Here is a 13040-nt window from a genome sequence, read left to right as displayed (position 1 = left end):
CAGAGAAACGCCATAATGGTGAACCGGATGAGCCTGACAAACTGTTGACGAGATATTAATACTAGCCCTGCCGCTTTCGTTCAAGGCAACAAAGTCTACATCGCATTGAGAAACCACACTGTGCCATGATGTCATTCAAACTGTGAACTTCGAACAAGACAGATGCAAGTCAACCCCAGCCAGCCTGATGAGGCCTAGAGGGCCAGAAACGCGTCTCAGTGGAGCAACACAACAGCCCACCAACAGGGACCATCGGACGGTATCCAGTTTTACTTCTAACGATTCTGGCTCTTGTTGTCCCACCATCGGTCCCCATACAGCAGCAGAGTCAATCAATCCGCAGATGCCCTCTAGAGATACAAATTATATTCCAGGCAACCACATACATCAAAGCCACACCATGATGGTATATTAGCCCAGCCTGACCTTAATCATACCACTTGTGGGGATGTAGCTCGCTTATCGTGTGGTGCCGTATAACTGATCAAATAGTGAGCAACATCAAGTTCTAAGATGGCACTATTCCTATTTGGCAAAATGAATGAACCTTCGCTGGGTTCCTATTGGTTGTACCAGGGAACGTGTCATAGAGACAATGGAAAGAATGCAACAAGTCCATAAGGGAACAGGCTATGGGAACACAGCCTTAGAGCAACTCAGACTGTACTTTACACCAGCAGTGTCAGGCACTTGGCTACTTTTCGATTGGTTTTATACCAGGGAACATGCTATTGAGTCAATGAACACAACGCCACAAGTCTACAAGAGAATAGTATGGATACACCATCTATAGAGCAACTCACAGACTGTACTCGGCTGCTGCTTTCGAATCTACTCGAGTATTCTCTAAAGGTATGGCCGACCCGACCAACATAAAGATAATGGATCGGACAGGAATTCCCGGCATTCGAATTATACGCTACATCAGCAATAAACTGAAACGTGCATTTGTTAATTATTGAAGAAGATAAAATGAAATCTTCGCTTACAGTAGATTGAAGTACCTTTGCCCTGTACACAACATAGCCAGGACAGACAGAGTTTCTTATTGGAGAAGAGGTGGGCTTCATGATATAACACAGCTAATCACGCATGCAATTAAGGAGGAGGGTTTACCGCTAACAGAGGTGTTCACTGTGGGAGGAACACTACACCCAAATCCTCCCAGAAGGCACAGAAATGAACAGATTATTGCTCAAATTCGTCTGAGGCCGTGATTATATTGAGTCCACGTTGTCACACGTAACATATCACTGTTTACTTTCATACGTGACATGAATAACGAACAAGTCGTTTCCAAAGAGCGGACTACATACGATTCACGATATCACTTTTCACCCTCACGTCGTATTTTCAAGCCCGTGACAACTCTGAACTAATGAGAGGAAACTTAGAAATCACAAGCCCTGGCCTCAGATATTCTCACCCACTCAGAACATAAGTTGATGTTACTTTAAAATGATTTTCTTGTAATTAGTAAGAACATAAAATCATCGACAGTTTCCTCTAGTTGCACCTGGTACTGTAACCGACACCAAGCTATTACAAAAAACATCGAAGAAGGTACTGCTTCCTTTGTCCAGTCCAGCTCAAGTTGATTACGCTGATATCGGAATATGGAGTATGTCTCAGTGAACCTTTGCATTTTGTACCATTTTCTGTCACTGATAGAAGCCCTGCAACGATCGCGAAAACACTCCACTCATTTTCATGAAGGAGCTTTTGACAAAATCGATAGTCCCTGTCCATTATGCCAAAGTCGCTGACACTGATTCAAAGAACGGCTCAGCCACCCGATCACACACCCATTACTGAAATTGAATTGGTAGACCCAGCGGTCGCAACCGAGAAGACCGATGAGAAATTCATCCCCATGGCCGCAATGTTCCATCATGATTCTGATGGGTTCACGCTTAATTTGATTTGCAGCCAATAGAAGTTTGGAAGCAGGGATTAAAATTGATTTTAGCAAGGGCCAAGCATCTGATCTGGCATTTCTGGGAGGTTCCTGAGTGCCTGAAAACAGTCACATGTCAATATTTGAAAGTTTTAAACAAATTATTGGTCATTTTTAAGCAGAACGTCCCATTTATCTAACCTTTTTACATGTTTTATAAAACTTTTTTTTCAGAAGAACTCTCGCAAGAGATTTCAATCAAGTCAAGTTTGTTTATGATAGTATCACACCTAATGAAAGGGCCAGCAAGATCTAGACCAAAGGTTCCTCCAATCCTAAATGAAACGGCCAGGGGCCATTGTGCTCACCGTATACATCTTTTATTAGGCAGGATCATGCTTAGTTTAGAGGTGAATATGGTGAACACAATCAGGCATGAAGACTTTTTTTAGATGTGTATTGATGTCAAGTAATAAGACAGGGCAGTATATATAAGTTTATGATCCAACCAATAATTGTCTATGACATCAACAAGATCAATATCGTGTGATTGCTAAGAGTCCCTGCAATAAAAAATTCATCGAAAAAAAGTCATTAATAAGCGAGATATTGCACGTCCTACTTTTTCAGTTTTGACCCCCTGGTGGCCAAATCAAGAATCAGATCAGGCCAAAATTCGGTGTCAGAGATTATCTGATGTAGGGGGTTACATGTACCAACTTTCAAGTTCATAGCTTTAGCAGTTAAGAAACGTGCCATAGTTACACTCGAACGGTCAATTTACGCCATTTGACCTCTGTGACCTAGAAAAGGAGGTCAAATCCAAAAATCATAGGAAATGTGATGTATCCTTGCTAGGAGTCCCTGCCATAAAATTTTATCGAAAACAATTCACTCAAATAGGCAAGATATTGCACTTCTTCCTTTTTCCGTTATGGCCCCCTGGTGGCCGAATAAAGAATCAGATCAGGCCAAAATTCGACATCAGACGTTATCTGATGTAGGGGGTTATATGCACCAAGTTTCAAGTTCATAGCTTTACTGGTTAAGAAACGTGCCATAGTTTACACTCTAACAGCCAATTTACGCCATATGACTTCTGTGACCTTGAAAAGTAGGTCAAATTGAAAACCCGTAAAATATGTGATGTATTCTTCCAAACAGTACCTACCATAAGAATTTTATCGAAAACAAGTCACTTATAAGCGAGATATCACACTTTTTAGATTTCCACTTTTGGCCCCCTGGTGGCAAAGTTAGGAATCAGATCGAACCAAAATTCAGCGCCAGAGGCTATGTGATATAGGGGGTTATATGTACCAAGTTTCAAGTTCATAGCTTTAGTGGTTAAGAAACGTGCCATAGTTTACACTCTAATGGCCAATTTACGCCATATGACCTCTGCGACCTTGAAAACAAGGTCAAATTAAAAACCCGTATAATATAAAATGTATATTTGCTATGAGTACCTACAACAAAAGTTTTATCGAAAACAAGTCACTAATAAGCGAGATATCACACTTTTTAGATATCGACATTTGGCCCCCTGGTGGCCAAACAGAGAATCAGATCGGACCGAAAATCAGTGTCAGAGGTCAGCTGACCTAGGGCATTCTGTGTACAAAGTTTCAAGTTCATAGCCCTAGCAGTTAAGAAACGTGCCACTGTTAGGATACGACGACGACGACGACGACGACGACGACGACGACGACGACGACGACGACGACGACGACGGACACAGCGCTATCGTATAGACTCCCCTTACGGTGAGCCAAAAACCTAACTTTAGGATACAACCCAAATTGCTAAACAAAATGTCAAAGTTTGTTTTTGTCAACAAACCATTGATTGCTTTCCAGTGATCACCATTGTCCTGAGCACCGAGTGAATCAGGGTCCAAATTAAACAATAGCCTCTCATTCATATTGCAAGAAACACCTCAGCTAGGTGTGAAGTCCCTGTGGTGTAGTGGTAGAGTCAGGGATTTGGAGTCAGGAGGGCCAGGGTTCAAACCCACGAAGGATGCACGAGATTTTTTAAATTTTTTTCTTCAGATCATTTTTTTTTAAGGCAGGGAGAAGTTAAAATTAATTAACTTTCACCCTGCCTTGAATTTCTTATAGACAAGAAGCGGACCCAGGTCACTAGCACCAATAACATGAGCAGTCCTCTAAGGCCGAAGTTACATAGACCTCATTCGTTCATTTACCACGAGTCACTTTCCGGGTTTTTCTTTCATTCCTCGGTGAATGCACGCCACAAGGCCGTGCTTTTACAGGGGAACGAAAGCAAAAGGGGAAAATGAGTCCTGGGAAATGAACGAATGAGGTCTATGTAACTTCGGCCTAACAAGCCACCTGGCAGTCGTGTTGGACATCAGATAGAGTCCAAGATTGATTGGACACTTCTCCCAGCCATCACGCCACAGAAATTAGGCTCCCAGGATACTAAGCTGCGCAGACACTGGCACCAATCCACTTCATCCACTGCAAGCTCATCCACTTTAATTACCGATGTCCGATTTGCCAATCTGTGGCACATCTCGCACTAATGCGTCTCCCAATATCTTCCCTGGTTGAGATTATTACAAGATGGCCGGTGAAGTGGAGTGGTGTGCTGATCGATGGGGGATCGATCTGGTGGAACAGGTCCACCCAAGATACACCCAAGGGTGACCCGTACCCATATGGATGAGTCAACCCGAATGCCAAGATGGTGATTACAGACTACTATGATGAAATATCCACATCAAGAAGCCATTCCTCAAGATGCCCTTGCCATGTCTCTATCAAGCAGGTTGACACACCACCTCCCATCATCTCCAAGTCCAAACTTGTCATTCCGGCCGACTCTCTGAGTCATTTCTCCCCCAACACATCGACACCTATCTCGTTGAGTGATGCAGTCATTTCCTTAGTCGCATGAGTTGTGACAGCCACAAGATGATTTGGAGGTATCAGGGGACAATTTGACAGGGTTGTCAGCTGCACAGGGTAGGGTGACCAACATTCGCATCAAGGAAGTCACAGCCAAATAATGGTTGAGGCTATGTCATGTATGTAATGGGCTGTGATTTCTAATAGTGATTCTCAAAATCTGCAAATGCGATTGGACAACAAAATCGACTAATCAAAACACTTACGACATCCAAGTTCGTCGCTGTCATCGCCACAGTCATTGTCCGCATCACAACGCCAATCGGGTCGTATGCATTTACCGTTGGAGCACGTAAACTCCGATGAACTACACGTGGGAATTTCTGCAAAGAGATGAATTACAAATCATATCAATAATGGTACCGGTACCATTAGAATGTGCTGATTGAGAGTAACCCAATGATTGCGGTGGCCATCAGTCCTGGAATAGTTAATGAATAAATCACCGAAGGACAACAAGCATAATTTGTTGACATCACCAATTTGAGGATCAACAGAGGACGAATTAATTTCAGAAAATATTTCAGTGTCTCCAGCAATTGCTGTCAATTTGTTTTATGGTGCAATTAGGCGAAAAATGGTCGTCAATCATGATTGGATGTGACCACTCTTGATCAAAGGTGCAGTTGTTGGATTGATATACTCAACCTACACCGACGTAAGACCAATTTTTTATATTCAAGTTCCATGCCAAAATATACACATGGTCATTCAATGCCAATTAACATGTTCAAATTGGATGGACAGAGGGGCCAGTGACACCGATTTGTCTGATGGTCGTGAGGCATGACCTTAGAGGGGATTTTGGAGTAATCAAGGCCAGTATTTTTTTATACCTTGGTGCGCGGACATCTCCAGTAAAAATTCAGGTGAGGAGGGCTACCTTCAGTGATGCACTAGAAGTTGGTGAATGATTACTGGTGTTCTTATAGATATTTTTTCACTTTTGATTTGACGATGTTTTTTGTAACACCCAGTACATTCACGGAAGAAGCCGGCACAATACTGTTCCCATTGGCATAGATTTCCCCCTACAACAACACAGGTTACCTTTAGTAACACACGAGAAGTTGGTCAATGAGCATTGGTGTTGTTATAAATATCTCTAAGGTCTCTAATTAGCAGAAGAAAAACACTATCTGACTAAGAGAAAGGTTTTTATCTCTTCATATCAGACAGCTCATGAGAACTCATTTTTTATCGTCAATTAGGAGCCTCATAGTCCAGTGGTTGACGCTGCTGGCTACCACGCAATAGGGCCCGGATTCAATCTCGCGGCTAAGCCAGGATTGTATGTCTGGATGACTCAGCGTGGCCTTAAGGATCTGAAATTCCTGTCTCTTCACAACACAACTTATGCATATTCACATCTGTCGGATGAGACTTAAAGTCGTGGTCCCTTGTACCTGAGTGTCTATGCCAGGGCAGGTAAAAGATGCCACTATGGTGGACAAAGCCTATGGTGGACTCCACACCTCTGGCAAAAACCAAATAGGGTTACAACGCTGGTAGATGATGATGATGATGATGATGATGATGATTATAGGGATAGAATGTACCACTGAAGTGTAAAGGTGACTAGGCAGCCGACAGCTTGTCAGCACTGATGCCAGTCAAGTTTGATTACGACATGATTCCCACAGAACTCTGACCGTCATCACCTCTGTTACAGATAATAGGCCATTTTCATGTTTACCAATCTGGCGATGATTTCACAATATGCGAGTTCCCACAACCTAGGACCCAGGAGACTCATAAAGCCTGGTTCAAGGCTGTCTATCTTCTTTTGTGCTTTGCTGAGTTCTTTTTCATACAACATCTGTTGCGTTTTCATTCCGCTCAAACTATGTCTTAGTAGTCGTCATCACAGCATCACGTACTTCCCCAGCTCCACGCACAACTGTTTCGGCGCACGACATCTAATCAACAACCTCCAAGTACACTCTCCCCACCTAATAATTGACTCACAATTAACTCAACATTTCAAAGGCTGCCACTTAGCCTCCTGCAGCTCGGTAAATGGGAAGATGGAGCGTGTGTCTGATATGGGGACTTTCATTAGGAAGTTAAAGGGGTAGGCCATTTGTATAATGTTGGCGTTGTGGCTCAAGAAAATAGAAATACATTATACACAATGTCATATATTGCAGTTATCATGCAGCAGTCACACAGGCCTTGAAATGGGACACAATTTGACGCACCATCCACGAGGATTGATCAGAGTTGATTCTCATCGGGAAAATAAAGGAAATTTTCATCATGATCTCAAAGGATTTTGAAACACGCTGAAGGACATATCAGTGAGGACCCTCACCCACTTCCCTGTGAACCTCTCAAGAGCAGGTTTAATGGAGATGGAACAATGATTGCCATGACCCTAGTCCTGAAAGGGTTAAAGTATTGACTCTTTTTTCTGTCGCAGAACCACTCCTCCAAGTGAGTGATTGGGTTGTGTGAGCCCCTACTTCCCGGTAAACGTCTCGAGAGCAGGTTTAATTGAGATGCTATAAGACGGATGATGGCTATCAGTTACGATACAATGGGGCGATAGCCACGATATGCTGACTCAGCAGATTAGCACCAAGATGAATGGGGAGGGCACCGAGACAATTCACGATCTTTGTCTTTTCAAGGGATGACATAGGCATCATTATGTAATAAAAATCTCCTGTCTGTAGTGGCATCTTGGACTCGATTGCAATGGACGATATGGCTTCAAAGAGTTAACTATGCACTAATCAATCAAATTCCTCCATTAGTAGATTAACCTCGACATCTCATCAAACCTGCCGTAAGTCACAGATTCTCTGACAAGATACTCATCAAAATCCATTTAGAATTCTGTCAAAATCTCATGAATTTCACAGCTGACTCACATAGCTTAACGTCTCGACGTTGGATTCCATTGTTTGCATCCGCAGCTCGTTAATCTTATACTTCCGAAATCTCGCTGACTCAGCAAGATTTATTTACGTGAGGTCGTTCGAAATGATCATGTCAAACAATCGGATATAGCTATAAAAGGTTTAATTTCTTTATAACATACCCTCTGACCTGTAAACTTACTGCGTCACTTCTCAGATGGACAAAAAAGTGAAAAAGATGCATCCAAATAGCTGATAACTCATAAGCTAACAATAGGGGTTTGACATCAATGAGCAAATTACTGACTAAGATCATGGAATTCTGAGGTAATTTTGAACCAAGATGTGTCATATTTCTCAATTCATTGACAGGACTCAGCAGAGGCACGTCACTGTCACAATTTGATTAAATTGAAATGTGTTATGGTGAGACAACTTGATGAAACAACTTGAATATTCAGAGTCGGAGTTGAACCCGAGTCACAGTCCATGGCCACGACTGCTCACCAGGGTTTCTCATACACCGTGTCGACGGGCTTAAGCGCTGTTCCGATCCTGATCATTTTGCTAATCACGCGCAATCGCGGCAAATAATACCCAGTCGTCAGGTGTTCATTTGCATATTGTGACAAGCATCGGAATGCCAAGCGCAAGACGTCCTAATCAGCCAATTTGACACATTCGTCACATGATTAAAAACGACAAACGGATTCTGTCGGAATAATTCCATTATTTCTATTTGATAACTCCGTGACAACGCTAGCACACAAGTTGCCAGCAACGTCGTGCGGGCTACCGATGGATAATTTGTTGATTATCACGTCCGAATTCCGTGTCGCTGACTCGCATTCTCGTCAGCCGTTGCTCATGGATTAATGATGAGTCAGCAGATTCCCTGTGGTCATACACTGCGATGAAATCACAGTTACTTCAATTGAGCACGTCTCAGTAATGTTGGAAAGACAAGACAACCGTATTTGGGTTTTTTTCTCATGAACGTCAATAAAGCTGGAAAGAACGGATTCTGAAATAGCGGCATCAGTGATCCATGCACAGTACCAGTTAATGGTCAAGTAGGGTCGTTCGCCTGTGATGCACATTACGGTCAACCAAGGGACAGCTCTCACATGACACATCACTGCGATGGTGATACCTCACTAAGCTGTGACACACAGACATAAATCTTGTTGACAATAACCATGGTTACGTTTGCATCAATCCCCTGTGAATGCCTTTCGGCTTGCCCCCAACAGGAGCAGGCGTGCACATCCTTGTTCCAAGACATTAAGATGACCCCCTATACACATCCTTGTTCCAAGACGTTGAGATGACCCCCGTAAACTTAGGAAGAAGTCAAACTTGATCATCGGCATGGAAGTCTCATCCAAATGTCAGCAATACATTTGTTTGAAGATTCCAACACCAGTTTTTCAAACAACTGAAAAACTTTCCCCTTTCCCAGGACAGGCCAGCTCAGCAAGCTGGGGAGCCTGCTTGATTCACGGCAAGTTGGGGAGCCTGCTTGATTCACGGCAAGCTGGGAAGCCTGCTTGATTCACGGCAAGTTGGGAAGCCTGCTTGATTCACGGCAAGCTGGGGAGCCTGCTTGATTCACGGCAAGCTGGGGAGCCTGCTTGATTCACGGCAAGTTGGGAAGCCTGCTTGATTCACGGCAAGCTGGGGAACTGATCTCCAGGGTGATTATGTAATTTCGTGTGCGGTCCTGTTACCATTTATTCATCACAATGACTAAGCCTGTGCCACTTTCTGTCGGTGACATTTTGTTCCCCATGATGTGAGTCGTGTTGGATGAGACACAAGGGACGCCAATACGACCAAGAGATAAATATTTCAGTCGAGGCATTTGTTATCGATGTCTGACACGACACTCAGGGGAGTGCGGGACAAGTCAGACACGCAAATGAAATCTGACTTTTGAGATGTTAACCATTAATGTCTCAGACGACAAAATCGTCGGCCACAGGGGGCGCTGCAATGCTGTAATGTAAGCCAATCAATATTTTATCGCATGTGACAAAACTTGCTGGTCTGCAAGGGTCATTGCAGGCATCCACAATAAGAATCAGTAATCACTGTGATGTGCAATAATATCGAACTCGGCACTGATAGATTATGCCAACAGGAAGTGATATTTCTATCACTCATTGCAGTGGCACGCAAGATTTTATTGCTACGACGAGTGATGAAAATACCATCGATCGGCAATCGCTAACTGCGGTACACTTTAGAAACATAAGTTTCCTCTGCTAAATGCACATTGCTCACTGAAGTTTGATTCGATTTGTACAGCCTGTCAGTAAGATCTCATGTCGATAAAATCGGTTTCAAGCTAACTTTGATCAATTCATGTACATGCTGTCGTTCATCATAATGCATCATTTCTGGCCAAATAACATTGGATTCAACTGCAAAATTCTTGTACTTGTAGCCTCGGAGCAGCATGCAATCTTACTACACACTGGTTTGATCTTGGTGCATGAACTTAAACCCCAGTAGCAAGATTAAGCAAGTTCGCTCACCTGAATGAGTTCGGTAGAGCAAACTGTCAGATCTTTCATTGAAAACAGTTGGCCAAACCTGCCTTGCTACAGGCCTTACTTTGAAAGATTTTCCTCATGAATTTTACTACCCAGTTTCAGCTACACTGAATCAGAACTAGTGTGCAGTCGCAAATTTTGGGTAAGGCACCCATGAACCTCTCACCCGCGAGAGACCTCACCCATGAGAGACCTCACCCATAGAGACCTCACCCATGAGAGACCTCACCCATGAGAGACCTCACCCATAGAGACCTCACCCATGAGAGACCTCATCCGCGAGAGACCTCACCCATAGAGACCTCACCCATGAGAGACCTCACCCGGGAGAGACCTCACCCGCGAGATACCTCACCCATGAGACCCCACCCATGAACCTCTCACCCGCGAGAGACCTCACCCATGAACCTCTCACCCGCGAGAGACCTCACCCATGAGAGACCTCACCCATGAACCTCTCACCCGCGAGAGACCTCACCCATGAGAGACCTCACCCATGAGAGACCCCACCCATGAACCTCTCACCCGCGAGAGACCTCACCCATGAGAGACCTCACCCATGAAGGACACTCCAACAAATGCATATGGTCCCTATAGCACACTTTGGATTACTAGAAGCTGGTCTGTACGGTATGTTAATGATGATAACCTTTTGCTGTTATCAATGAGCAGACCCCAATCAGAGTTAGCAATAACGTTGAAATTCAGAGTAACGCTGAGCTGAGCCAATGGTGGTGTTTGTCTCTAATGCTGATGGAGCAACTGGGCACAGAAAATTATAACTTTCCAACTCAAGCTCAAATCAGATTTTCCTTAACAGAGCAGTTACAGTACACTGCGGGATAAACTTGTGTTTCAGAATTTCACTCTGATTTGACTCAGGTAGATCTGTGTGGTACTTTTGGTGAATCATCTATCTTGAATTATGGCAAAGCAGGATGTGCGCTTTGTGCAAACAAACAAACAATCATTTTCCAGAATATTATGCGATGGTAGTTGGGCTTTTCATACAAAGGTTTAATTTGTCAACAATAGCACCCAACATTAAAACCCATGTGATATAAGCACTTTTACAAGAAATCCTTTGTATTGGCAGCAAGGGTTTACCCAAAGCTGATACCAAACAAAACGCCCTGAAATTGACTTACAAATCGCCTCGTATGAATAATCACCAATCGAGTCCCAAAAGCAATTTCTCGATTTCTTATCAAACATAGCAAGACGCTTCGTCTCAGAAATCTAATTTACAAAACAAATCTACCAACAATCGAAAAAATTTGCATAAGAATCGTCTGTTTCTGACAATTCGACTGATCGCGGGAAATTTCCTTGTGAAAGATATCGTTCCATCACAGGGAGCGCTCAATGAAATTAAATGTAATACCTGTCCCCCTCAGGGGACCACGGATCGCTTTTTGAAGAAATGCATCTTTTGATTAAATACAGGAGATATGGAGATATAGAGGAGAGCAATTATAATAATTTCGTCTCGGAATATTTCAAACCCTTTTGCGATGTTGTCTAGCTTTGAAATGTCACAGCCATTCGACTGCCCCTCCCCTTGCACTTGAACAGTTCTTCCTTCCCTGAAGGTATACTGTACTACTGAATATGTCACGTCCTTTGATTGAGATGGAAACCAAGGATCCCCACACCTAGTGACCAGGCCAGAACAAGCCACCAGGCTCATGAGAGAAGCTAGTGATGTAATCAACTCCCCTTGGCTTGACTAATTCCTGTGTAACTTGACACATAGGCCTAATACCAAACCATCGAGGCACGCGACAAATTATCACCACCATTACTGTAAAGCGCCAGATTTTTGATGGGAGTTTTAATACTGGCACATTTCGCAAAAATATAGATTTGTAATATGAAATTGCGAAAAAAATTATTGATTGGGAAAAAAAGGCAGAAATTCTTTGACCGTCAGTGTCAAAATTGAAACATAAAAAATTTCAAATTTTTTTCAAAATTTTGCGAATCACCCAAAAAACTGGTGCAAAAATTGGATGGTGATGGTATCTCAGATTTCAAATAAACTTACCACAATTGTCTTCATCATTTCCGCGCTCACAGTCGATGTCACTATCGCAGACCCAGTGGATGGGGATGCACGTGCAGTCGTCGCTGTTCTTGGAGGCACATTGGAAGAGGTGGCGAGGACAGATGCATGTCGGGCGCGCCGCCGAGGCTGGAACGAGAAAAGAAATAAACATCGTCAGAAATTTTATGATAAACTTCATCCTAAAATGAACTTCTTCTATGCCTATTCACCTGTAATGTCACTGCTGTAATTTTGAGCACGGGTTGCCCAACATCTACCTGATTATTCCAACTCCAATCGACACGAAAAACTGAGATACAGAACTTGAGAGGGAAAGGTATAACATTTGATTTTGATCACCCTGTGGTTTTAGAAACAATCTCTCCGAGGGCCTTCCACCTCTCCGAGTCATGGGCAACCACCTATCCGAGTCAATCCGGCCTAAAACTGAAGGCCAGCTCTAAACTTGGCCATTGCAAAGACCCTAATCCAACTGACAGCTTCCCGACTGTGGTGAGGCTATGCAAGGACACCCAAGGGGTCATGTTCAGGTTTTCAAAATGATATCGTATCTTTGGCTTTAGCCTTTGAATGGCAGAAGATACATCCTATGGCCTCACCTCAGAGAGGAGAAAGATGCTCGGACCGGTTGCTGTTAATTCCTCAGGGTGTTGACGGAAGATAAAAACCTCCTTTGAAGTCTAAGGATAGACTTTGTGGCAAGAGCAGAAGTTGTGT

At 43.3% G+C, this 13040-nt stretch overlaps 1 protein-coding gene across 2 annotated transcripts in view; it reads right to left on the bottom strand.

Annotated features, from left to right (window-relative positions):
- Positions 1 to 13040, bottom strand: part of LOC135492028 (low-density lipoprotein receptor-related protein 4-like) — a 60780-nt gene that overhangs the window by 22387 nt on the left and 25353 nt on the right. For both annotated transcript variants that reach the window (XM_064778107.1, XM_064778108.1), the window contains exons 2-3: positions 12303 to 12449; positions 5040 to 5156 (exon numbers count right to left, since the gene is read on the bottom strand). In XM_064778107.1, the coding sequence (XP_064634177.1) occupies positions 5040 to 5156; positions 12303 to 12449 (264 nt within the window). The remainder of the gene's footprint in view (positions 1 to 5039; positions 5157 to 12302; positions 12450 to 13040) is intronic.

This window comes from Lineus longissimus, chromosome 8 (assembly GCF_910592395.1).
Source record: "Lineus longissimus chromosome 8, tnLinLong1.2, whole genome shotgun sequence".
In the NCBI taxonomy this organism is placed as follows: Eukaryota; Metazoa; Nemertea; class Pilidiophora; order Heteronemertea; family Lineidae; genus Lineus; species Lineus longissimus.
The sequence above is the reverse complement of the archived record's forward strand: the minus strand, read 5'-3'. Positions and strand labels throughout refer to the sequence as shown.